The 27,195-nt window shown below is 47.3% G+C and overlaps 1 protein-coding gene across 1 annotated transcript in view; it reads right to left on the reverse strand.

Annotated features, from left to right (window-relative positions):
* Window positions 1–476: 476 nt before the first annotated feature.
* Window positions 477–27,195, reverse strand: part of LOC122945382 (putative methyltransferase DDB_G0268948) — a 144,150-nt gene continuing 117,431 nt past the window's right edge. The window contains exon 6 of the mRNA XM_044304455.1: window positions 477–564. Within this exon, the coding sequence (XP_044160390.1) occupies window positions 477–564 (88 nt within the window). The remainder of the gene's footprint in view (window positions 565–27,195) is intronic.

Below are 27,195 nucleotides of genomic sequence, written 5' to 3' on the forward strand. Positions count from 1 at the left end.
AGGTCAATGTCAAAGGAGTGAGGTCCTGTGAAACTCACTGTTAAAGGGTTGGGCTGCTATGAAGCTCAAAGTTAAGGGGACGAGCTGCTGTAGACAACCGATTGTAAGGTGGTGGGGCACTATGGAGGGGTCAATGTTAAGGAGAGAGGGGCAGTGGAGTTCACTGTTAAGAGGGCAGGGTGCTGTAGAGGTCACTGTTATGGGGGATACTGTGGATATCTTTAACGACACACAGAAACATCAAATGAAATGGATGAAGTATACCCGTGCAAAGCCGGGTCCTTCTGCTAGTGAACTAATAAAAGCTCCACAAAATGTCTCATTGGACTGCTCTCCTAGGAATGTAGCCGGTTTGCGATAGTCAAAACTGCTGACACATGCTCTTTAATTATATTTTTATTTTACTCATATTAATTCTGTTCAGGATAATATGAAAAAAGAAAACCTCTTATTTATACATTCAGCAGGTCTCCATCTTAATGTTTGCAAGCAAAGACACAGTAGTGTTTTACAAGCACATTCAGCCGGACAGAATCAGCCTCTTCACCAATTATCTCTCGGAATCTGTAACAATAAGATTTATTCAGCAACATCATAGAAATGGCATCAGTATCTTATACATGCTTATTAAACTTTTTACTGTGATGTAGGTCTTCCAAAAGAAAATGTATCTTTCTTTATACGTTATTTTTCATATACAAGCAAACTGCTTAATAGTAAATCTGTTTTAGTTGTTAATAGCAACCAATCTGAGCTCAGTTTTCATTTTTTCAGAGCCTTGGAAGAACTAAAAGCTGAGCTCCGATTGGTTGCTATAGGCAACTAAGGCTGATTTATTATTCAGTTTAATAAAAGTGGCCTATTGTGTCAGAAAGATGGTGTTCTCCCAGCAAATAGTGATTGTGGAAGGCTATGTGCGAAGCAGATAGATTAAGGAAACGCAAGAGACCTTTGCCGATAAGAACCCAGCAACAAAACCAGCTAAACATGGTATTATTCAGAAATGGCGCCAAACTGGCTCTGTTGCAAACATGAAGAAACCAAGACCTACATCGATCAGGACAGCTTAAGTTGTGCATAAAATTCAGCAGCAGATTGCATGTAGCCCCCAAAATTCAACTCAAAGACAGTCTCAGCAAGTTGGTGTATCACAAACGGCATGTCAGCAAGTGCAGAAATCTCTGAACCTGAAACCGTGCCGAATAACGTGTGTGCAGGAACCGAAAAAGTCTGACAAAGCTAAACGTGTAAATTACTGAACTTGGTTGCTGACAGACATTTGGACCCACTGCTGTACTTCATGACCGACAAAGCTTAGTTAAGTTTATCAAGTCACGTGATATCCCAAAATACGAGGTTTTGGTCTGCTGTAAATCCCCATTTGACTCACGAAACACCACTTCATGACCAGAAAACTGGCATTTGGGGCTTAGTGTCAGGAACACGAATGGTGGTCCCAATTTTCTTGTAATCAACGGTGAATGACGCAAATAAACCTGGACATCTTTGAACAGTTTTACAACAAACTAACACCAAAAGAAAAAATGACTTGCGTTTTCGAACAAGATGGGTCAACATGTGTAACACCCCAGAGTGGTGTCACCACTACTGCACCCTGCTACTATCTCTAATGGGCTAATATAATGTCATCTTATGTATATCTGTCCAGGTCCTATACACTGTGCATTCCTAATCTGTCTTAGATAGAATGGAACTTACCATTAGATTCTAACCCCCCTCTGGAGATAAGTGGGCTAGTCCTACTTCCTGCAGGAAGGGTGTGAACCAGTTAGAGTTAGTCTAGTTCACCCCCATCTAGGGGAAGGGTGTGCAGGGGCATGTCTCTGCTGGGCGTGCCCATGCCAGCAAGAGCACCCTAAGCTCTGCTGGCCATGGAGGCTGAAGCATAGAAGCCTTAAGAGCCCAGGGATTAGTTCCTCAGCTGAGACTAAGTCCAACTACAGAGAAGAAGTGCAGCATACAAAAGAAGCTGAGTTATACAGCCAGCCTGTCAGTACAGCAGAGTCAGAGAGAAAGAGTTGAGTTTGCCTGCCAGTTTAATGCTAAAGCCTGCTGGAACCAAGACAAAGACTGAAACTGTCTGGAGAAATGTTTATTCATGTAAAGCTGCCATTGAACTTCATCTCAAGGTCTAGACTCAAGTTATTTTTTCAAATGCCTCAATTATTCCCCCTATTTATTGCTTCTGACCGAAAGCCTGGGTTCCAGCGGTATTCAGGTAGGAGAACCGTGACACACTTAAAGAGACATATTAGGCCGCAACATACAACTCGACATTTTCTACACCTGGGACGCGTGATATAGAGGGCCCTGGGGGGGGGAAGGGGCGCCCGTTGCACATGTCGCATCTCACAGAACTCACTGGCACCGGTTCATGAACTGCTTACGGAGAAGCGAACTGTGAGCAATGGGTTATACCCACCACGTTCCCCAGATTTGTATACATGTGATTTTTATATATGGGGAAATTTAAAATAGAAAGTGTCCGCTAACCATCCACATCCCCTGGATGAACTCAAGGAGAACATTACAAACACTATCCGCAACATCACAAGCAGTATCAGCCAACAGAATCCGACCAGCCCAAAGATGAATAGACATGAACAGGGACCACTTTCAGCATCTTTTGTGACTTTTGGGCAATTAAAAAAACCAATCCACTTGCTCGTTCATCTGGTCATATCATCACTGCAGGCAGGCTACTTTATTGTAGGACACCCTGTAGTATTGTGCAACCTGATGATTTTCCTAGAAATTTACATTTGCAAACACAGGGTTTTTTAAGAGAGGATTTTAATGCATTATGTCCACTACAAATGGACAAATTCCCTTCTTCCCATTCTATCCCCCATTACATTCTTCCAGCCTTCTACTGTATGATATCACACAAGTTTACATATGGCCGTTTAGGAATTAGTAATTTCTATAATTAATTTAGTAGCCTCAGTGGTGGTGTGTTCTTAGGAGGCATATGGCTGCCTCAGTGCTGAAACAAACCAGTGGGGAATAGGTGCGTGGAATTTTTTTTACCCTCTGTTAATCTTTTTCTGGGTTCTAATTAACATTTGGTTTAAGGGTCAGAAATAGAGTTGAGCGGATACCTTGAAGTTTGGGTTCGATGGGTTCGGCCGAACTTTGCAAAAAAGTTCGAGTTCGGGACCCGAACTAGACCCCGAACTTTGGAGCACTAAAATGTCTCTAAAAAAGTCATGGAAAGGGCTAGAGGGCTGCAAAAGGCAGCAAAATGTGGATAGGGAACTGAGTTAAAATAACATAAAATACGTAAAAATAAAAAATAATAATCTTGATCTAAGAGGAGGAGGTCCGAATGGAGTAGGAGGTTGAGGAGGCGGTGGATGTGGCGGTGTAGGTGGAAGCGGCGGTGAAGTAGGTAGCCAACACTGGTTTTTGGTTTTGTTTTTTATTTTATTTTATTATTTATTAACAAATTTTTCTGTTTAAATTTGCTTAGACACCAAAACATTGGGAAATATAAAAAATAAAACAAAGATAAAGTGCGCTGGGGTACTACAATGGCTGGGTGGGGCCAGTATACATGTCTATTCTGCACAAGCTACGGACAAGTCCTGTTGGATCCCTGCCTGGTTAATTTTAATGAACGTGAGCTTGTCCACATTGGCTGTAGACAGGCGGCTGCAATTGTCTGTATTAACCCTTCCTGTCGTGCTATACAAACGTTCAGACGTTCCATATCAGCTGGTGGTGCTGGTTGTTGTGGCTAGTGTTGAGCACGAATATTTATTTTTTTCTCGAATATCGCAATTTCAAGATTTCGCAAAAATTTCGAATATAGTTCTGTATATTCGCGAAATCGAATATTCATGTTTTTTTTATTTTTTATTGTTATATTTTTTTCTTTCCCACTTCCCTAAAGTTGTTCTTACCTGTCCTTTGGATTCCTCTGGCTTCTTAGCTGTCCAGTCAGTGCCCATTGCCGCTTCTGCCGACTTCCGTGCTCATGGAGCGTCCCCATCACCATGGGAACGTCTCCAAATACTAGAATGTACTGTCGGATTTGAGAATTAAGTTGAAATCGCAATTCGATTAATTCAAGTTATAATAATCGAATTGCGATTTCAACTTAGCACTGCTATATTCTATATTAGCTAAATTACAATCTATATGGGTATTTTAAGAAATTTCGTAATATTGCACTAACTTCGTCTTTTAGAATATTCGTAATATTGCTCTAACTTCGTCTTTTAGAATATCCGTTATATTGCTCTAACTTCGTCTTTTAGAATATTACGAATATTCTAAAAGACGAAGTTAGAGCAATATTAAGAATATACGTAAAAAGTTGAAATCGCAATGCGATTAATATAACTCAAAGTAATCGCATGGCGATTTCAACTTAGCACTGCTATATTCCATATTAGGCTAGAATTAATTAATATGGAATATAGCAGTGTTAAGTTGAAATCGCAATTCGATTATTATAACTTGAATTAATCGGATTGCGATTTCAACTTAACACTGCTATATTCCATATTCGTTAATTCTAGCCTAATATGGAATATAGCAGTACTAAGTTGAAATCGCCATGCGATTACTTTGAGTTATATTAATCGCATTGCGATTTCAACTTTTTACGTATATTCTTAATATTGCTCTAACTTCGTCTTTTTGAATATTCGTAATATTCTAAAAGACGAAGTTGAGCAATATAACGGATATTCTAAAAGACGAAGTTAGAGCAATATTACGAATATTCTAAAAGACGAAAGTTAGAGCAATATTACGAAATTTCGTAAAATACACATATAGATTGTAATTTAGCTAATATACTGCTATAGTAATTTTTTTAATAGAGTACATATTTTACAAAACTTAAGTTCAGAAGAGGCAAAAAAAATTAGAGAAAAAAAAAAGGATTATAGCTAAATTACAATCTATGTGTATTTTACGAAATTTCGTAATATTGCTCTAACTTCGTCTTTTAGATTACAAATATTCTAAAAGACGAAGTTAGAGCAATATTACGAAATTTCGTAAAATACACATATTAGCCTAGCCATAGTCAATTAGCATAGGAACGTTGCCTTATACTATCAAAAGAAAAAAATCGCAATACGCGATTAATTAAATCGCATATTATTCGCGATAATTGGAATAATTACGAATATTCGATTTCGACGAATATAACACGAATATTCGTTCGAATATTTGCGAAATATCTCGAATTCGAATATGGTACCTCCCGCTCATCACTAGTTGTGGCGTGCTGAGAAAGCTTTTCCACATTTCGGCCATGCTAACCCTGCCTTCTGAGGTGCTGGTGGTGCCCCAGCTGCGTTGGCGACCTCTTCCTCCTCCTCTGCCTTCGCCTTGTGCTTCCACTGTGCCCCCTCTGTCAGGTGGGAATGCCAACAGCAGCGCATCTACCAGGGTGCGCTTGTACTCGCTCATCTTACGATCACGCTCCAGTGACGGAATTAAGGACGGTACGTTGTCCTTGTAATGGGGATCCAGCAGGCTGGCCACCCAGTAATCAGCACAAGTTAGAATGTGGGCAACTCGGCGGTTGTTTTGCGGAGACAACGTAGCATGTAATCGCTCATGTGTGCCAGGCTGCCCAGAGGCAACAAAAAGCTGTCCTCTATGGGAGGTGTATCGCCTGTGTCCTCTGTATCCCCCCAGCCATGCACCAGTGATGGCCATGAGATGGTTTCGGTGCCACCCTGCTGTGAACATGGTTCCTCATCCTCCATCTCCTCCTCCTCATCCTCCACCTTGACATCCTCCAGAACTGTGCCCTGGCTGGACAATTGTGTACCTGGCGTTTGTGGGTGCAGGAACCCAACCTCGGAGCCACTTGTGAATGACTGGCCTGAAACTCTATGAAGGGATCCCTCTTCCTCCTCCTCTTGTGCCACATCCTCTTCCATCATCGCCAGCAGCATTTTTTCAAGGAGGCATAGAAGTGGGATAGTAACACTGAGAACGGCGTCATCGGCACTGGCCATGTTGGTGGAGTACTCGAAACAGTGCAACAAGGCACACAGGTCTCGCATGGAGGCCCAGTCCTTGGTGGTAAAGTGGTGCTGTTCCGCAGAGTGACTTACCCGTGCGTGCTGCAGCTGAAACTCCACTATCGCCTGCTGCTGCTCGCACAGTCTGGCCAGCATGTGCAAAGTGGAGTTCCACCTTGTGGGCACGTCGCATATGAGGCGGTGAGCGGGAAGGCCGAAGTTACGCTGCAGCGCTGACAGGAGAGCAGCAGGAGGGTGAGAACGCCAAAAGTGCGCACAGATGGCCCGCACTTTCTGCAGCAGCTCTGACATATCAGGGTATTTTTTAAGGAACCTCTGCACCACCAAATTCAGCACATGTACCAGGCAAGGGATGTGCGTCAAACCGGCTAGTCCCAAAGCTGCTACGAGATTTCGCTCATTATTGCACGCTACCAGACAGGGCTTGAGGCTCACTGGCACCAACCACTCATCGATGTTGTTCATGCCCGTCCACAGCTCCTGCGCGGTGTGGGGTTTGTCCCCCAAACAGATACGTTTTAAAACTGCCTGCTTTCATTTACCCCTGGCTGTGCTGAAGTTTTTGATGAAGGTGCTACGCTGACCGGATGAGGATGCGGTAGAGGATGAGGAAGCGGAGTAGGAGGATGAAGCAACAGGAGGCAAACTGAAGCGCCCTGCAATCCTCGGTGGTGGAAGGACATGCGCCAAATTGCTATCCGCCTCAGGCCCAGCCGCCACTGCATTTACCCAGTGTGCTGTTAGGGAGATACAACGTCCATGACCGTGCTTACTGGTCCACGTATCCATAGTTAGGTGGACTTCGCCACAGATGGATTTGCGCAGTGCACACCTGATTTTGTCCCCCACTTGGTTGTGCAGGGAAGGGATGGCTCGCCTGGAAAAGTATTGGCGGCTGGGCACGATGTACTGTGGGACAACCACTGTCATAAGGCCTTTTAAAACTCTCTGTCTCCACCAGACAGAATGACAGCATTTCAAAGGACAGTAATTTTGAAATGCTGGAATTCAGGGCCAAGGATCGCGGGTGGGTAGGGGGGTACTTCCTCTTCCGCTCCAGTGTTTGGGAGATAGAGAGCTTAACACTTCCATGGGACATTGTGGCGATGTTTGGTGACCCAGGTGGTGGCGTTACTGGCAGATCCTCTGTTTGCAGGGTGGCAGGTGCCACTGTCACTCCAGAGGTGGATAAAGAAGCCGAGGCTGCAGCAGAAGAGGAAGCAGAAGGAGCCAGAGACCTTTCTTGGTTTTTGAGGTGTCTACTCCACTGCAGCTCATGCTTTGCACTTAAATGCCTGGCCATGCAGGTTGTGCTCAGGTTGAGAACGTTTATGCCTCGCTTCAGGCTCTGATTGCACAGCGTGCAAACCACTTGTGTCTTGTCGTCAGAACATTGTTTTTAGAACTGCCACGCCAGGGAACTCCTTGGAGCTGGCTTTGGTGTGCTTGGTCCCTTGCGTCGGTGGGCAGTAGCAGGCATACTGTCTAAGGGATGGCAGCTACGCTTTTGCACCCTGCTCCCTCTTCTGCTGTGCTGGTGGCTTTGTGCGACCACCGCCTCTTCCTCTGAACTACACAGGTCACTCGCATGACCTTGATTCCATGTGGGGTCGAGGACCTCATCGTCCTCCACATCATCTTCCACCCAGTCTTCACCCCTGCCATCCTTGTCAGTTTGTTTTTCGTCATCATCCAAGACGTGCTGCTTTGGTTCTCCCATGTACTCATCCTGAAACATAAGTGGTTGGGCATCGGTGCACTCAATCTCTTCCACTTCTGGGGTAGGGCTATGTGGATGGCCCTGGGAAACCCTGCTGGCAGAGTCATCAAAAAGCAGAAGAGACTGCTCCATGACTTGGGGCTCGGACTGCTTGGCTGATTTGCAAGGGGGTGAGGTGAAGGACTGATGGACATGGGCTGCAGGTGCCAACTCAGATTTTTTAGCAGGAGACTGGGTGGGAGACAATGTGACGCAACTGGAGGCACTGTCAGCCATCCAATCTACTATCGCCTGTACTTGTTCTGGCCTCACCATTCATAGAACCGTATTCGGCCCTACCAAATAACGCTAAAGGTTCTGTCTCCTACTCGCACCTGAGGAAGGTGTTTTACTTGTGCGTGTAGCTGGCACAGATCAACCACGTCCCCTTCTGCAACAGGAGCTCCACCAGCAGCACCACGACTGGGGCCACGTCCCTTATTTGACGCTCTCCTCATTCTTTGCGTTAACCCACCAAACTAACAGATGGTTTATGTCAGGCAAAAAATGTAACCGCCAATAGTCAACAATTAAGTTCACTGAGAGTAAGGCAGTGCCGGTGTCATGAAGAGGAAATATTTCTTGAAGTCACACAACAGTGTGACAGGCAAATTTTATACAATTACTTTTACGGTCACAAAAAATGTTAATGTGAAGAAAATAGACTTTATTCGGTTTTTACCTTTTTGTGAATTGATCGATCGCACACGCGGAATTCATGGAACTGTTTTGGGCAGGAGCCTCGTGTGTGGTCGGTAACTTTTGACTTCCATGTTTTTTAAGAACCCCTGAACCAATCTGGGTGAAATTTGGATATGTTGGTCCCCCAGATCGGGGCTATCAGGGGATATGTAAATTGTGGGGAAAAGGGTGTTCCAATGTTTGGGAGAATTGTGTGCTCTCTGCCTGGAGATAATTGGTTTATCCCTTAACTTATCTCAATAGCTCCCAGGCAGAGAGAGGGCGGGTGTTACTGTAAGGCCCCTTTCACACGGGGGCGTTGCAGATTGGGGCCGGATGCGTTCAGGGTGCGATCAGTGAAACTCGCACCACTTTGCAAGTAAGTTCACTCAGTTTTGTCTGCGATTGCGTTCAGTTGTTCAGTTTTTTCCGCGCGGGTGCAATGCGTTTTGATGCGTTTTTCACGCGCGTGATAAAAAACTGAAGGTTTACAAACAACATCTCTTAGCAACCATCAGTGAAAAACGCATCGCACCCGCACTTGTTCGCGGATGCAATGCGTTTTTCACGCAGCCCCATTCACTTCTATGGGGCCAGGGCTGCGTGAAAAACGCAGAATATAGAACATGCTGCGATTTTTACGCAACGCAGAACTTATGCGTGAAAAACAACGCTCATGTACACAGACCCATTGAAATGAATGTGTCAGGATTCAGTGCAGGTGCTATGCGTTCACGTCACGCATTGCACCCGCGCAGAAATCACGCTCGTGTGAAAGGGACCTAACTCTGTATGTTAATTGATTATTGACCTTTGTTTACTGTGGGAGATCCTCTTGCAGAAGGATTTCTCATAAAAGCCAGTGTGTTATCAATAAAAAGTTTTCCTGTTACACCCTTCATGAAGTCTAGGCTCATGGTTGGGGAATATTCCATTTGCTGGGGAGAATCATCTTGGAAGTTGCATTCATCGACCCGATCCCCCTATTTCCTATGGTAGCTATAATCACATATGCTCAGCTATTGGGAAAGGAATAGAAGGCTTCAGTACCATAACCACTGTAGGTCCTAACAGTTAAGTGGCAACCAACAATGTAACTGCAGTATTGAGTGGTTGTATTTCACTGTGACAAATGCAGCAAAGGCCCCAGATGTAGGGTCTTTCCAAAAATGGGTGTTTTTTTAAACCCAGAATATAATTGCAGTATTTCAAGCTTATATTTCACAGTGAAAAATGCAGCAAAGGCCCCAGATGTAGGGTCTTTCAGAAAATGAGTGATTTTTAAAACCCAGAATATAATTGCAGTATTTCAAGCTTGTATTTAATAGTGACAAATGCAGCAAAGGCCCCAGATGTAGGGTCTTGCAAAAAATGGGTGATTTTGTTTAAACCCAGTGTGAGGCAGGGACATGCCTCATGGTTGTTAGGGGAGATATATGGCAGGATTTGCTGTGTCTTCCCTCAGAATCGCCAGGTCTGAAGAAAGACCAGGTGCAGTAATCACCTGGGGATAAAGGAATCCTCAGAGTGAGAGGGGGTGGGGGACTTGCACACAGAAGGCTGGAGTGGCTCTGTGTGGTCTGAGTAGAGAGGGCTGAGAGACCTCTATCCCCAAGGAGACATTGTTGTGGGAGCAGCCAGGAGGCTGTGGGACATTGGCTGACAAAGCCGCATGGGTTCACAGGGTGTGGACTGTGACTTAGGTGAGTCAGGAACGTCATGTTTAGTTAGAGCCCAGCCGGGCAGGTGTTTATTTTGTATTTATGTTTGGTTTGCTGAGGGGCAATAAATGCACTGTTTGGACCTGAAACCTGGTGTCCTGAAGCCGTATCTGTGAGAATGACCCCGAAGAAGAGCTAAACCCCCACAATTGGTGTCGGATGCGGGCAGGTGTCCCTGCTGATAAGTAAAAGTGCTGGAAGCCTGCTAGTTTGCAGAGCAGAGACTGCTGGTGTTAAACTGGACGTTTTTTTTTCTGTGGTGCAAACAGTGCAGGACTTAAAGGGCCAGTAGTCGAGTAAAAGAGACTGATCAGTGGAAATGGCTGCAAAATGGTATAGCCCGTGGGAGAAATTCTGCGAGTTAGTGATCGGCGGAATCCCGCTGGGGGTCATTCTAGACTCCCGCCAGCAAGTGTCTCGGGTCCTGCCTGTAATTCTGGACTTTGTAACAAGGGGGCCAGAGACAAAAACTACGGTGTCACTGACCTTTGTGACGGACTATGGCTCTGTGCAATGGGAGCTGTTAAAATGTGAGACACTGGAAGTGGAGTTTGTACTGGGCAAGGACTTTCCATTGTTTGGGCAGTTGTGGAGCGGAGTTACTGATAAAAGGCAAGGATATGCTGTTGCCAAGGGCAACCGTCGGGAAGAAAAGGAGGTGAAGAGCGGTGCGGTTCTCGGGAGTGCATATCTTCCCTGCGACTGTGCCCGGAGTCCTAGAGAGGAAGTGCGGAGGTGCGGTAAAGCTGTTGCTAGGAGCAACCACAACCTTGATGAGTCCGCGGGAGAGAATGTCACTGCTTTACCAGAATGGTTGATTACAAAGGGTAAGACTGTTCCTGTTATTAACTGTGTGGCAGTCCCAGTGACAGTGAGCCAGCGGCAGGGGATATCTGCTGGGCCGGTAGGTGATAAGTCAAACAGAGAAAAAACTGTGTCTGAACAGGCGGATAAGCCTGCTGTGATTGCTCCCTCGCAGAAACCTGCAGGGGAGAAGGTTTCTGTGTTTCCTCAGTTGCCCATGACCAAAGCTAGTTTTGGGATGACAAGGATCCGGGATCCCATGCTAGCCCGGGTAAGAGGTAGCACAATATTGAAACCTGAGACTGGTAAAATAATAAAGGTGCTGGACAGTCGTGCGGAGAAGGACTATGCACTGATTTTCACTGAGCGTGAGACTCCAATGAGAACAGAGACTGATGAACTTGATGTTACAGATAAGCTTATGCATGAGGGAGTGTTGGGGTGCACTTTTCCCTTATGCTGGGAGTTGTGGAGTAATGGAGACACTTCTGCAGAGAGTGCAAAAACTCCTGCAGAACTTGTACCTGTACCTTTAAGTGAGGATCTAAGGGAGCTGCACTTTGACCTGCATGGGAAAAGCATATTGACCATTGGAAACAATGGTGCTGGTCAAATACAAAGTGATGGTGACAAAAGTGCGGAAATGCATAAGGAAAATGTGATGTCATATGAAATATGTGATAATAATGACATGCCTTTTCCTTTGCAGGCTGTGATTGAGGAAAAAGCTCCCCCTGTGGGTAAACATGTGTCTGATATAAAAGTGTTGATAAATGTTGAAGAAACACCGCTAGGAGACCCCATTGTAGACAACGTGGCGGGGCTAGAGGGTGTGCCACACGGACCAGAGGTGGATGTGCAGTATCCACAGGTTTCTATGATTAATAAAATGTCCCAGGTGGGGATTGACTCAGGGGTGCCCCTAGAGGCCAGGGTTAATAATGACACGAGCCGTATAAGTGGCCTATGTGCCGTGACAGTTAGCAACTCTGAGAGTGAGGCTACCATGTCAAGACCCAGCAAAACTAAAGTCGTTACTAGTAGCAACCAGGTGACAGTTATATCTGACGAGACGAGAGTTCAGTCGGGTGACAGTCTAGTGTCTGAAGCTCATATCCTGACAGTTGTATATGACCTGACAGGACAGTACAGCTACAAACTTGATGTTTTCGCTCGCTCTGCACAGTCCCTAGATACACTAGAGACGGGGCTAGCGGTTCTCGCAGAGCAACTGCAGGAATCTCCAGAGGAGTCATAGAAAGAGATGAATGAACTGAAGGAACTAGAGTCACTAATAGAAGCGGAAATTCTCCAACTTCAAGAGGAACTTGCAGTTTCTGAGCAATCCAGACTTCATGCAGAGCAGGAAAGAGATGAGCTGGCTGATGAGGTTCTAAACAGCGCCTCAGAAAAATCTGCTCTCTTGGAGGAGAAAAGACATTTGGAAGCCAGGATGGCTCAACTTGATCAAGAGTTATGTGATCGCATGGTGGACCTGGACCACCAAAGACAAACTGTGTCTAGATTGGAGAAGAAACAAAAGAAGTTTGACCAGCTCTTGGTTGAAGAGAAATACATATCGGCTCGATATGCCGAAGAACGCGACCGAGCGGAGGCTGATGCTTGGGAGAAAGAGTCCAAGACCCTCTCCTTGGCTAGAGCCCTTGAAGAAGTGCTTGAGGAGCGAAATGAATTAGAGAGGCTGAACAAGCAACTCAGAGCAAAGATGGAAGCTCTCATGAGCTCAAAAGATGTCGTCTATGAGGTGGAGAAGCCTAAGTGTGCTCCTGCACAGCAGGTGGAAGAAAGTGAGAAACCAGAAGAGGAAGATCCTCTGGAAGGTGCCAAGAAGTCAGAGCCTGGTAAGAGTGGGTCTGGAGATGGTGGTGCCAGGGTACTGGCCAAGGCAGAGAAGGTGGAAAAGGTATCAGCTGAACCAGTTGATGGGGCTGATGTCGATGCAGAGGCCAAGAGTCTCATGACAGTGTGTAACCAGGACCAGGTCGCAAAAGACATCCCCTCCACCTACAAGGCCTTCCAAGTAGCCAGCTGCCTGCTGGGGAAGAAATATGAGGAGACGGACGACGAGTATGCAGATCCGGGCTATTGCGTTGGGCTGTCTCTCCTGACTCCTCCCCAAAAGGAGACCAGTGTCCTGGGGAAAACGCCAGAAGACAAGAAGTATGCTGAAGACCCCAGTGCCTCCAACCTTGATGCGAAAGGGAAGGAGGAATTAAGAAACCAAGGATATGATGCCATGTCCCTGAATGGGGAGAAGGCTAATAAAGTAAAGGCCAAAGAGACAGAGGCCAAGGAAGCTAAGGCTGAGCTCTTGAAATGGGAGAAAACTTTGGATGTCCCAGAGACCAAGGTTAGGGCGGAAAGAGCGACTGCTGAAGTGGGAAAAGCCACTGAAGACGCAGAAGACTCTGAAGCTGGCTCCAAAACACCTGCTGAGAATAATAGTAAAGGGGTCCAGAGGTGTGGAAAAGGAGCGAGACATAAGAAACCCGCTCTGCTGAAGGAGCCCTGCAAGGCAAACGAGAAAGGGTTAGGACACGACCATGACTGGGACCAGTTCAGTCAAGAGTTGCCGCAGTCCAAGAAAGGACGTGAGGGGCCGGTGGAGAAGCCAGGAAATATAAAAAGACAGTACCTGCTCATGAGATGGACAAGAAATACCCAGAGGCCTTGTCAGCTCTGTAATAAACTCATGAGGGTGACAAACCAAGCGCTGTTGTCCTGGGTCTGGCAGAATAAGGTTACTTTCACACTTGCGCTTGATCGGATCCGATCATATTAATGCAGACGGAGGCTCCGTTCAGTACGGATCCGTCTGCATTAATAACTTAGAAAAATTTCTAAGTCTGAAAGTAGCCTGAGCGGATCCGTTCAGACTTTCAATGTAAAGTCAATGGGGGACGGATCTGCTTGAAGATTGAGCCATATGGTGTCATCTTCAAGCGGATCCGTTCCCATTGACTTACATTGTAAGTCTGAACGGATCCGCTCGCCTCCGCACGGCCAGGCGGACAGCTGAACGCTGCAAGCAGCGTTCAGGTGTCCGCCTGCTGAGCGGAGCGGAGGCTGAACGCCGCCAGACTGATTCAGTCTGAGCGGATCTGCTCCATTCAGACTGCATCAGGGCTGGACGGAGGCGTTCGGGTCCGCTCGTGAGCTCCTTCAAACGGAGCTCACGAACGGACCGACGAACGCAAGTGTGAAAGTAGCCTAAGGGGAAGACTGTAGGCCAGATTAATGCCAGTTCACGTGCATCTGGATTTGATGCTAGTGTTCACCCCTACAGGCTTGAACAAAGGGGGGAGGTATGTGAGGCAGGGACATGCCTCATGGTTGTTAGGGGAGATATATGGCAGGATTTGCTGTGTCTTCCCTCAGAATCGCCAGGTCTGAAGAAAGACCAGGTGCAGTAATCACCTGGGGATAAAGGAATCCTCAGAGTGAGAGGGGGTGGGGACTTGCACACAGAAGGCTGGAGTGGCTCTGTGTGGTCTGAGTAGAGAGGGCTGAGAGACCTCTATCCTCAAGGAGACATTGTTGTGGGAGCAGCCAGGAGGCTGTGGGACATTGGCTGACAAAGCCGCATGGGTTCACAGGGTGTGGACTGTGACTTAGGTGAGTCAGGAACGTCATGTTTAGTTAGAGCCCAGCCGGGCAGGTGTTTATTTTGTATTTATGTTTGGTTTGCTGAGGGGCAATAAATGCACTGTTTGGACCTGAAACCTGGTGTCCTGAAGCCGTATCTGTGAGAATGACCCCCGGAGAAGAGCTAAACCCCCACACCAGATTATAATTGCAGAATTTCAAGCTTGTATTTGACTGTCACAAATGCACATATGCTGTGCTGGTGCACTGAACTTGCATAAAATGGCTGCCAACGCCCAGCTAACTAACAGACGGATAAAAGTTCTTTTTCTGTGTCACTGGGCTCAGGGTAGGGTAAAAAAATGGTGCACTGCACCCACAAAACAAAATCGCTGTAGATCACTGAGTTAACAAGCACTTCTAATAAAAGATTCTGTCCTATTCTCTCCCTCACAGCAGCAGCATCCTATCCCTACACTAATAAGAGCAGAGTGACGTGCCTTGCTACGTGACTCCATCTTATATAGAGGCTGGGTCACATGCTGCACTGGCAAATCACAGCCATGCCAATAGTAGGCATGGCTGTGATGGCTTCTAAGGGCACATGAGTTAAACGCTTGTTTATTGGCTGCTCTGCAGCCTTTCAAAAAGCGCCAATAACTCGCCAAACACAGAACCCAAACTTTTACTGAAAGGTTCGGGTCCGGGGTCCAAAAATCCTAAAGTTCGGTACGAACCCGAACTTTACAGTTCGGGTTTGCTCAACCCTACCAGTATAAAATACCCCTTCTTAGTGCCCCCATAGTGTTCCTCTCCCTCCTTATGTGTCCCAGTATAAAATGCCCCTATACAGAGCACCCCAGTAGATGCCCTCCATAATGTGCCAGTATAATACCCTTTCCATGCCCCCAATAGATGCTCCCATAGTGCTCCTCTGCCCCTTCCCCATAGTGCCCCCCATAATGTGCCAGTATAAAATACCCTTGTAGTGCCCCCAACAGATGCTACCATAGTGCTCCTTTCCCCCTTTCCTATAGTGTGTCCCCATAATGTACCAGTATAAATACCCTCTTAGTGCACTCAATAGATGCCCCCATAGTGTTTCTCTCCCCCTTCCCCATATAAAATACCCCTTCTTTATGCCATTAGTGGATTCCCCCATAGTGTCTCTTATGATGTACCAAATAAGAAGTGCCCCTAGATGCCCCCATAGCACTCTTTTCCTGCATTGTGTTCTATATAAAAAAAATATACTTGCCTCAATGAGGCTGGCAGCGATGCGATACAAGCCTCTTCTGGCCTGTTTCTCGCGCTGTACGGCTCAGGCAGCACGATGATGTCATCGCGTCACCTGAACCGGCCTCTGATAGGCTACAGGCCTAGTGCCTGTAGCCTATCAGAGGAATGGGGAAGGGAGACGCCTCTCCCCTGCCCCACCGCACCATTCATCTGTATCACTGTCCTGAGGACGGCGATACAGATGAATATAGAGATGAGCGCTTCCACAATGAAAGCACTGATCTCCATTCCTGCTGCCCTGCTGCTGCCACTCCCTATTTGTCACCAAGGCTGTGCCTCCTGAAAAGATCGCCTCACTTAGCCTAATTAGCGGTGCAGCCCTGCACATAGCCGTATGAGAGCTTATTGTTTGCTGGAAAAGTTGTACTTTTACATGTGACCATTTTCTATTGCATATAATTAGAGATGAGTGAATCGAAATTGACGAAGTGGAATTCGATCCAAATTTCAGGAGAAATTTAATTCGTACCGAAGTTGAATTTCCTCACGCTTCATGGTAACAAATCGCATTTTTTTCCTAAAATGGCTGCTGGAACATGGAGCTAAGAACTCTGGGAACGAGAGATCACCCACAATGCCATGCATGCAGCCAATCAGCAGCCAGCCCATGTGATGTCACAACCCTATAAATAGCCTCAATCATCTTGGTTTCTGCCATTTTCCAGTGTACTTAGTGCAGGGAGAGACGTGACAGGAGCTATGACAGTGTTAGGAAAGACTTTATTCTGCAAAAAAAATGATTGAGAAGTTCAGGGAAAGATTAGTGTTGATCGAGCACCAAAGTGCTCGGGCCGAACACCTCAGGATGCTCGGGTGCTCTACCGAGCACAATGGAAGTCAATGGGAGAACCCGAACAGTGAACCAGGCACCCCCTGCTCTGAAGAGAGGAGGGTGTCTGGTTCATACGAACAGGTCTGAAATTGATGGAAACACCACTAAAATTGTTCGGGAAAAGCATGGGGAGGATGTCTGGATGCATCTTGGACTCCCAGGTCGCTGCTGGGATCGATGTTGTCCGAGCAGTACTGACAATAATACGCACGAAACCGAAGATAAAAACCGATTTTAGAGGAAAAGTTGTTAGGAAACATTCTTTCCTGTATATTTACTTGTATATAAAGTGCAAGTTCTGCCAAAGATTACAAGGAAGAGGCACTCAGATACAACCTGTATATCACATAAAGGAGGGCCTCATTCACATTGTGGTACAATTGTTCAGGTAGTGGGACTCCTACACTCATAAAGCCTATGCACTATGTGAAAGGGCTGCCAAAAATTACAAGGAACCGGCACTCCAATACACCCTTTATTACACATAAAGGAGGGCATCATACACCCTTGAAAAATTATGATTGATGGCCTGCTGGTGAGCTGACCCTGTAAAACATTATATGCGAGGGCCTGCAGGTGAGCTGACCCTGTAAAAGATTGTTGGCGAGGGCCTGCTGGTGAGCTGACCCTCTAAAAAATTATATGCAATGGCCTGCAGGTGAGCTGACCCTCTAAAAAATTATATGCGATGGCCTGCAGTTGAGCTGACCCTCTAAACGAAAAAATTATATGCAAGGGCCTGCAGGTGAGCCGACCCTGTAAAAGATTGTAGGCGAGGGCCTGCTGGTGAGCTGACCCTCTAAAAAATTATATGCAATGGCCTGCAGGTGAGCTGACCCTCTAAAAAATGATATGCGATGGCCTGCAGGTGAGCTGACCCTGTAAAAGATTATATGCGAGGGCATTATATGCGATGAATAAGCTTGTTGATATGATAAAAGAGGAGGATGAGAAAAGGAAGATTCAACCATATACCATTGTTTGTGGTGGAAGGTGCATGCGAATACAGTGTATTTAGTACATTATAAACAACACATTTAAAGTGCCTTTATGTTCCTCAGCTTTCCTCTGGTGGAGTCGAGAAGTCATGGACAATCCAGGCCTTGTTCATTTTTATAAAAGTCAACCTGTCAGCATTTTCATTTGACAGGCGGCTATGCTTATCTGTTATAATGCCACCAGCAGCACTAAATACCCGCTCAGACAAAACGCTGGCAGCAGGGCAGATCAGGACCTCCAAGGTGTAGAGCGCCAGTTTGTGCCACGTGTCCAGCTTGGACACCCAGTAGTTGTAAGGCACTGAGGGATCATTGAGGACGCAGACACGGTCTGCTATGTACTCCTTTACTTTCTTTCAAAATATTCCCTCCTTGTGACAGTAGGCCGCACATCAGGGTGAGTGTGCTAGCAGGGTGTCATGAAACTGTCCCAGGCTTTGGAGAGTATTGCCCTGCCTCTGTTGGAACTGCTGTGTGTTCCCCTTGTCTCCCCTCCTCGGTTGCCTAATGAACTACGGACTCTGCTACCAGCGTTGTCAGATGGAAAATTTTGGAGCAATTTTCCAAGGACCTTCTGGTATTTTCACAGTTTTGCTCGTCCTCTCCACCAGAGGAATGAGAGATGTTCTCTTTGTAGCGTGGGTCGAGAATGGTGAACAACCAGTAAGCCGTGTTGTCTAAAATGCGTATAACGCGTGGGTCGCTGAAAAGGCAGCCTAACATGAAGTCAGCCATGTGTGCCAGAGTACAAACAGGCAAGACTTCACTGACATCATCAGGAGTATGACTCTCAATCTCCTCATCCTCTTCCTCCTCTTCTGCCTATCAACGCAAAACAGATGGAATTAAACTTCCATGGGTACTACCCTCTGTAGCGGAGGAAACCGTCTTCTGATCCTCCTCCTCTTCATCGTGCAATTCGCGCTGAGAAGACGAACTGAGGGTGGTCTGGCTATCACACAGTGTAATGTCTTCCCCTATTTCCACCTCTTCCACATGCAAAACGTCGTCCTTAATTGTAAGCAGCGAGCGTTTGAGTAGACACAGAAGTGTGATGGTTACGCTGATAATAGTGTTATCGCTGCACACCATCTGTGTGGATTCCTAAAAGTTTCTTAAAACCTCACAGAGGTCAGACATCCATGCCCACTCCTCGCTTGTAAATAGCGGAAGCTGACTGGAAAGGCGACGACCATGTTGCAGCTGATATTCCACTACTGCCCTCTTCTGCTCACAAAGCCTAGCCAACATGTGGAACATCAAGTTCCAGCACGTGCTCACGTCGCACAACAGCCGGTGAAGCTGAAGCTGTCGATGACTTGCGGAAATGTGCACACGTGGCACACCTTCACCAGTAGCTCAGGCAAATTGGGGTAGGTTTTGAGAAACTGCTGAACCACAAGTTTGAACACGTAGGCTAGGCATGGGATGTGTCTGAGCTTGCCGAGCTCCAAAGCCGCCAAGTTACGGCCATTGTCAGACACAACCATGCCTTGTTCTAGGTTGAGTGGTGAGAGCAGGGCCGCCATCAGGAGGGTACAGCCGATACCCCAGTAAGGGGCCCGGACCCCAGAGGGGGCCTGGCCAGTCCAGAGCCTTTTTTTTCTTTCTGTGAGTCAGTCAGTGAGTGATAGGCCGCGTCGCTACAGGTAATCCGTATCCTGCAGTAACGTTAAATCAGTGCTCATCTCTTTACTACCTTACACTAAGATCCGGTAACAAGCAGTGCTGGCGGCGCTGACTCACTGACGTCACGCACCTGCTCCTCCCACTAGGCGGCGCAGGCGCGTGACGTCAGTAAGTGAGTGCTGCCGCCCGTACTGCCTGTTACTGGAGCTGAGTGTAAGGTAGTAAAGAGATGAGCGCTGATTTAAAGTTAAAGTTACTGCAGGATACAGATTACAGTTTATAAATGTATACTCCTGTGAGCGGCGGGGAGGGGGATCTGTGGATGTCGGCACTGTTATAGGGAGGGGGATCTGTGGATGAAACTGTTATGAGGTGGATCTGTGGATGACACATATAGCATAAGATGCTATATACGGCATGTGTCATCCACAGATCCCCCATGACAGTGTGTCATCCACAGATCCCCCATGACAGTGTGTCATCCACAGATCCCCCATGACAGTGTGTCATGCCACAAACCCTTGCACCAGTCCTGTTCGCGCGCCGCCGCCTGCCAGTCAATTCTGGTTTGCAGGTGCGACGGCGGGAAGTTGAAGCCTTAGCCGGACTAGGAGGAACCAGACCGAGGCTAGACCAAAGACCAGAGTCCACAGACTGGAGCGCAGACTGGGGTGGGTCCTTGGGGGTGGAGGGGGGGCTGGGAGGTGGACTCAGGACAGATTCTAAAAGGAAGGAGTAGGAGCGGGCCACGGAGGGGGGGGGGGCCCAGGCCTTGAGCTGTGTAAGGGGCCCCAACATTTCTGATGGCAGCCCTGGGTGAGAGCCACAGCTTAGTCTGGTCTCTTATCCCCAACCACAGCTCAGCGGCGGTGTGATATTTGTCACCAAACAGATCAGCTTAAGCACGGCCTGTTGACGCTTCCCCACTGCAGTGCTACACTGCTTCCAGCTACCGACTGATGGCTGACTGTTGCTGCACGAGGATAATTCAGAGGTGGAAGTGGAGGAGGAGAAGAAGTGGGGGTTGGAGCCACTAACGTAGGTGGTGGCGGAAACCCTGATGGAATTAGGGCCTGCAATCCTTGGCGTCGGTAGCACCTGTGCCATCCTAGAGTACGACTTGCTCCCGACCTCCACAATGTGCACCCAGTGTGTTGTCAGTGAAATGTAGCGTCCCTGGCCACAAGCACTTGTCCATGTGTCAGTGGTTAAGTGGACCTTCCGTGTAACTGCGTTGGTCAGGGCATGGTTGATGTCTCGGGACACATGCTGGTGTAAGGCGGGCACAGCACGCCGTGAAAAATATTTTTTTAAAGGGAATGTCACAGGTATTTGGGATGAGGAAACGTTATACAGGAGAAGTACCACTGGTAATGTCACTGTCAGAAGCGGACACTGTCTATTGAAAAAGTACACTGTATGACACAGATATTTTTTGGATGCGCACACTTTACACTGGAGATGTAGCGCAGCTAATGTCACTGTCCGCAGCGGACACCGTCTGCAGAAAAAGGACACTGGATGTCACAGATATTTTTTGGATGCGCACATTTTACACTGGAGATGTGGCACAGCTAATGTCACTGTCTGCAGCAGCCCAACTATCGCACGCTATTTAGTGTAGCATGCACTAAAAATAGATATTGCTGCCACACACAACAGTCTTTAAAAGCACTTTTGGGTCTGTAAAGTATTAGCTATTTAGCGCAGTTTGCGCTAAAACTAGATATTGCTGCTGCCACACACAACAATAGTCCTTAAAAGGACGTTTGGGTCTAAATATTCCTATATCACTCCCTACACTGTCTGTTCCTTCCTCAGCACAGCTCTCCCTGACTAAGATTGAGCTGAACACACGTCATCAGGTGCTATATAGCACATGATGACGCGTTACGGCCAGCCAATCAATTTAATGCCAGTAACCAACATGTGAGTGCAGTACTCACCTGCACGTTTTTTTAGGTGCGGGGAGGAGATTTGAGCATTGCTCTCGAGCACATGCGGTATTCGGCCGAATACCGCAATGTGCCGAGCATCGAGATGCTCGAGTCGAACTGGTGTTCGGCCGAGCATGCTCGATCAACACTAGGAAAGATCATTCAAAGTGTGGGAAAAGGATAGAAAGGCATTATCTACACTACAGGGAGAGAGCAAGGACCAATAGGGGAGTGTAAAGCATGGGTAATAGGAGCGATTACTATTACACTTTGTTGCACTAATTGGGGATCCAAATTGCACTATATGATAGCTCAATAATTCCAGCAAACCTTGCTTGTTATGTGGGAAAAGTGCAGTGTGATACAAACTGTTTTGGGGTGTATTAATAGGAAACAGAAGTACATGTTATTAGCCGTTCTGCAGTGAATTTACACTGGGATACAGCCATTGTTGGGGTGTATTAAATTAATAGGTAATATAGCTACGTGTCATTAGCCGTTCTGCTGTGAATTTACATTGAGATACAGCCATTTTTTGGGTGTATTAATAGGAAATGTAACTACGTGTTATTAGCCGTTCTGCGGTGAACTCACATTGTGAAACATCCATTGTTGGAGTGTATTAATAGGAAATATAACTACTGTGGGGGTCGCTCTGGTAGACACTGGGGAGCTGTGCAGGAAGCAGGGACACAGACAGGATTAAATCCGATTTAAGCATTTTTATTTCACACTTCTATATTTAAACATAAGCATAGCCTTTACTAATAAGCTTAAACAAATCTTGCTTTGTTGAGCAAATACCTAATACAAAAGACAACCCCTGACTATAAGTGGTATCGGCTACCCAGCCCACGGGTACAAATGGCAAGTATTGGGTGGCACATGCAATACCTTCTGTAGTTTAGCAGTCAGCTTCTCCAGGTATGGTCACACTGCTCAGCTCGAGACTGAGCTTTAAATTAGGCCCCAACGACCCATGTGACCAGCAGCTGTGGGCTATGGAAGCCCAGGACCGAAGCCCCGGTGGAGTGAGCGTCCCACTGCCAACCTCACTTACTCCATTATAGGCAGGTCCCAGTACGTATTTTACAATCTGTCTATGTTAGCTATAGCTAACTTAGACAAAACAGACTATCAACCCTGCTTATCTGGGGTCTGGGTTAACCTCTCGGTTCTCAGAGACACACCCAAGGCTTATCACTAGAGTTCAGCGTACCCGAACTGTAAAGTTCGGGCTCGTACCGAACTTTAGGTTTTTCGGCACATTTACGTAAAAGTTCGGGTTCGATGTTCAGCGCTTTCTTGGCGCTTTTTGAAAGGCTGCACAGCAGCCAATCAACAAGCGTCATACTACTTGTCCCAAAAGGCCATCACAGCCATGCCTACTATTGGAATGGCTGTGATTGGCCAACTGCAGCATGGGACCCAGCCTCTATTTAAGCTGGAGTCACGTAGCGCCGCCCTTCACTCTGCTCGGCTTAGTGTAGGGAGAGGCTGCAGCTGCTGTGAGGGAGAGATCAGGGAGAAATCTTATCAAGAACTGTTTTTTGTACTCAGCAATCTACAGCAAATGTGTTTTGTGGGTGCAGTGCACCATTTTGTTAAGCCTGCCCTGAAACAACTATTGATGAAAACAAACTTTTTTTTTCTTCAGTTAGTCAATATCCATACATAATCGGCAGCCATTTTATGCAATGATAGTGCACCAGCACAGGCTATCTGCAAGTCCAGAAATACAGCTTTTTGCTTACTGGGGTTAAAAAAATACATCTGTTAATTATAGTGCACATCTGGGATTACACGTGCATAAGTGATTGTCACATTTAGGACAGAAATACAGCTTTTTGGTTACTGGGGTGAAAAAACCCTCTAATATACTGCACATCTGGGATTAGACAAGCATAAGTGACTGTCACATTTAGGCCAGAAATATGGCTTTTTGATTACTGGGGTGAAAAAAGCCTCTAATATATTGCACATCTGGGATTACACGTGCATAAGTGACTGTTACATTTAGGCCATAAATACGGCTTTGGCATACTGGGGTGAAAAAAGCCTCTGATATACTGCACATCTGGGATTACACGTGCATAAGTGACTGTTACATTTAGGCCATAAATACGGATTTGGCATACTGGGATGAAAAAAGCCTCTGATATACTGCACATCTGGGATTACACGTGCATAATTGACTGTCACATTTAGGCCAGAAATACGGCTTTTTGGTTACTGGGGTGAAAAAACCCTCTTATATACTGCACATTTGGGATAAAACGTGCATAAGTGAGTGTCACATTTAGGCCACAAATACCGCTGTCATATAGAGTTAAAAAAATAAATAATTGAGTGCAATACCCTACATCAGGGTTTTTATTGGCGGTTAATTATTTTTAACAGACTTAACCACTTTTTACTTTGCTTTGTAAACGCTAACTATGAGGCAAACATCTAATAAGGGACGCGGTCATGGTCGTGGTGTTGGTGGAGCCTCTGGTGCAGGGAGAGGACGTGGCCATTCTGCCACAGCTACACGTCCTACTGAACCTACTACCTCAGGTCCCAGTAGCCGCCAGAATCTACAGCGATATTTGGTAGGGCCTAATGCCGTTCTAAGGATAGTAAGGCCTGAGCAAGTACAGGCGCTAGTCAATTGGGTGGCCGACAGTGGATCCAGCATGTTCACATTATCTCCCACCCAGTCTTCTGCAGAAAGCGCACAGGTGGCGCTTTAAACCCATGCCCATTAGTCTGTTACATCACCCCCGTGCATATCGGGGAACCTGTCTGAGCCTCAAGTCATGCAGCAGTCTCTTATGCTGTTTGAAGACTCTGTTGGCAGGGTTTCCCAAGGGCATCCACCTAGCCCTTCCCCAGGGGTGGAAGACATAGAATGCAGAAGATGCAGGGTACGATAAGGTCCTAGACCCCACATGGAATGAAGGTCGTGCAACTGGCGGGAGCAGGGTGCAAAAGCAGAACAGCCGTCGCCAAAACAGTTCACCTGCTACTGGCCACCGTCACCAGGGACCGAGCACACCAAAGGCAGCTTCAAGGAATTCCCTGGCATGGCACTTCTTCACACAATGTGCTGACGACAAGACCCGAGTGGTTTGCACGCTGTGCCATCAGAGCCTGAAGCAAGGCATTAACGTTCTGAACCTTAGCACAACCTGCATGACCAGGCATTTACATGCGAGACACGGGCTGCAGTGGAGTAAGCACCTTTAAAACCAAGAAACCAAGCCGCCACTACTTCTCCAGGAGAGCCGTGCCCTCCCTGCACAACCAAGTATCGGATAAAATCAAGTGTGCACTGCGCAACGCCATTTGTGGCAAGGTCCACCTAACCACAGATACGTGGACCAGTAAGCACGGCCAGGGACGCTATTTCTCCCTAACTGCACACTGGGTAAATGTAGTGGCGGCTGGGCCCCAGGTGGAGAGCTGTTTGGCGCACGTCCTTCCACCGCCAAGGATCGCAGGGCATCATTCTTTGCATCCTGTTGCCCCCTCCTCTTCTACCACCTCCTCATCCGGTCAGCGACAGACCTTTACCACCAACTTCAGCACAGCCAGGGGTAAACGTCAGCAGGCCGCTCTGAAAGTGATGTGTTTGGGGGACAGGTCCCACACCACGGAGGAGTTTTGGCGGGATATAGAACAACGGACCGACGAGTGGTGACTGCCAGTGGGCCTCAAGCCCGGCCTGGTGGTGTGCGATAATGGGCGAAATCTCTAGCCATTTTGACACACATCCCTTTGCCTGGCGCATGTGCTGAATTTGGTGGTGCAGAAATTCATTCACAACTACCCCGACATGTCAGAGCTGCTGCATAAAGTGCGGGCCGTCTGTGCGCGCTTCCGGCGTTCTCATCCTGCCGCCGCTCAGCTGTCTGCTCTACAGCATACCTTCGGCCTTCCCGCTCACCGCCTCATATGCGACGTGCCCACCAGGTGGAACTCCACTTTGCACATGCTGGAGAGACTGTGCGAGCAGCAGCAGGCCATAGTGGAGTTTCAGCTGCAGCACGCACGTGTGAGTCGCACTGTGGAACAGCATCACTTCAACGCCCTGTTGCGCTGTTTCGAGTACTCCACCAACATGGCCAGTGGCGATGACGCTGTTATCAGTGTTACAATACCACTTCTATGTCTCCTTGAGAAAACACTTAGGGCGATGATGGAAGAGGATGTGGCCCAGGACGAGGAGGAGGAAGAGGGGTCATCTCTCACTTTCAGGCCAGTCTTTTAGAAGTGGCTCAGAAAGAGGATTTTTGCTACAGCAGAGGCCAGGTGCAAATTTGGCCAGCAAGGGCCCACTACTGGAGGACGAGGAGGAGGATGGGGATGAAGCATCTTCACAGCGGGGTGGCATCCAACGCAGCTCGGACCCTTCACTGGTGCGTGGCTGGGGGGATACGGAGGACGCAGACGATACGCCTCCCACAGAGGACAGCTTGTCCTTACCTCTGGGCAGCCTGGCAGACGAGCGACTACATGCTGCAGTGCCTGCGCAACGACTGCAGAGTTGCCCACATTTTAACGTGTGCTGACTACTGGGTGGCCACCCTGCTGGATCCCCGTTACAAAGACAATGTGCTGTCCTTAATTCCCTCACTGGAGTGTGATCGGAAGATGCGCGACTACAGGCGCACGCTGGTAGACGCGCTCCTGAGAGCATTCTCGACTGACGCCGGGGGACAAGTGGAAGCACAAGGCGAAGACAGGGGAGGAGGAAGAGGTCACGCACGCAGCTGTGTCAGCGCCAGCACCTCAGAAGGCAGGGTTAGCATGGCCGACATGTGGAAAAGCTTTATTACCTCGCCGCAACAACCGGCCCCAACTGCTGATATGGAGCGTGTTAGCAGGAGGCAGCATTTGAACAACATGGTGGAACAGTACCTGTGCACACGACTACACGTACTGACTGATGGGTCTGCCCCATTCACCTTCTGGGTCTCCAAATTGTCCACATGGCCAGAGCTTGCCCTGTATGCCTTGGAGGTGCTGGCCTGCCCTGCAGCCAGTGTACTCTCTGAACGTGTATTTAGCATGGCAGGAGGCGTCATTACAGACAGACGCAGCCGCCTGTCCACAGCCAACGTGGACAATCTCACGTTCATTAAAATGAACCAGGCTTGGATCCATCAAACATACATTCTTGTACTCAAGTCAAGTGCAATGATTCTTTGTTTTCTTTTTTTTTATTTGTCACAATATTTTGTGGGCTACCTACCCCAATAAAAAATAAAAAAAAACATTGTTGGCTACCTCCTCCTCCTCCATTGCTGCCTCCACCTACAACACCACATTCACCACCTCCTCAACCTCCGACTCCATATCCACCTCCTTCTCTGAGTTGCAGGTTAATAATTTGTAATTTTTAGTTATTTTATTTCATTTTAAGTTATTTCCCTATCCACATTTGTTTGCAGAGCAGTTGCCATGCTCTTAAGCACATTTACTGCCGTTTACATCCCTCTAGCCTTTTCAAGGACTATTTTAGAGCCTTTTTAATTTAAAAAAGTGCAAATTTTAGTGCCCTAAATTGAAAAAATTCTTATTTTCAATTGTCGGGTGACATTTTACCATTTTTGGTGTATACAAACCCCTGCTGTGCCTGGGTGACAGGGGCCTAAATCTCTAAAAATCCTCTGTTCTATTGCTGGGTGACTGCGGAACAGCACCACTTCAACACCTTTTGCCGTGAATGAACCCCTGCTCTGGGAACTAAATTTAGTGAAAACATCTGTTACTGATCGGAAGATGCGCGACTACAAGCGCACGCTGCTGATGGCATTCCCACCTGACAGCGGGGGCACAGTGGAAGCACAAGGCAAAGGCATAGGAGGAGGAAGAGGTTGCCAACGCAGCTGGGGCACCGCCAGCAC

This window comes from Bufo gargarizans, chromosome 8 (assembly GCF_014858855.1).
Source record: "Bufo gargarizans isolate SCDJY-AF-19 chromosome 8, ASM1485885v1, whole genome shotgun sequence".
In the NCBI taxonomy this organism is placed as follows: Eukaryota; Metazoa; Chordata; class Amphibia; order Anura; family Bufonidae; genus Bufo; species Bufo gargarizans.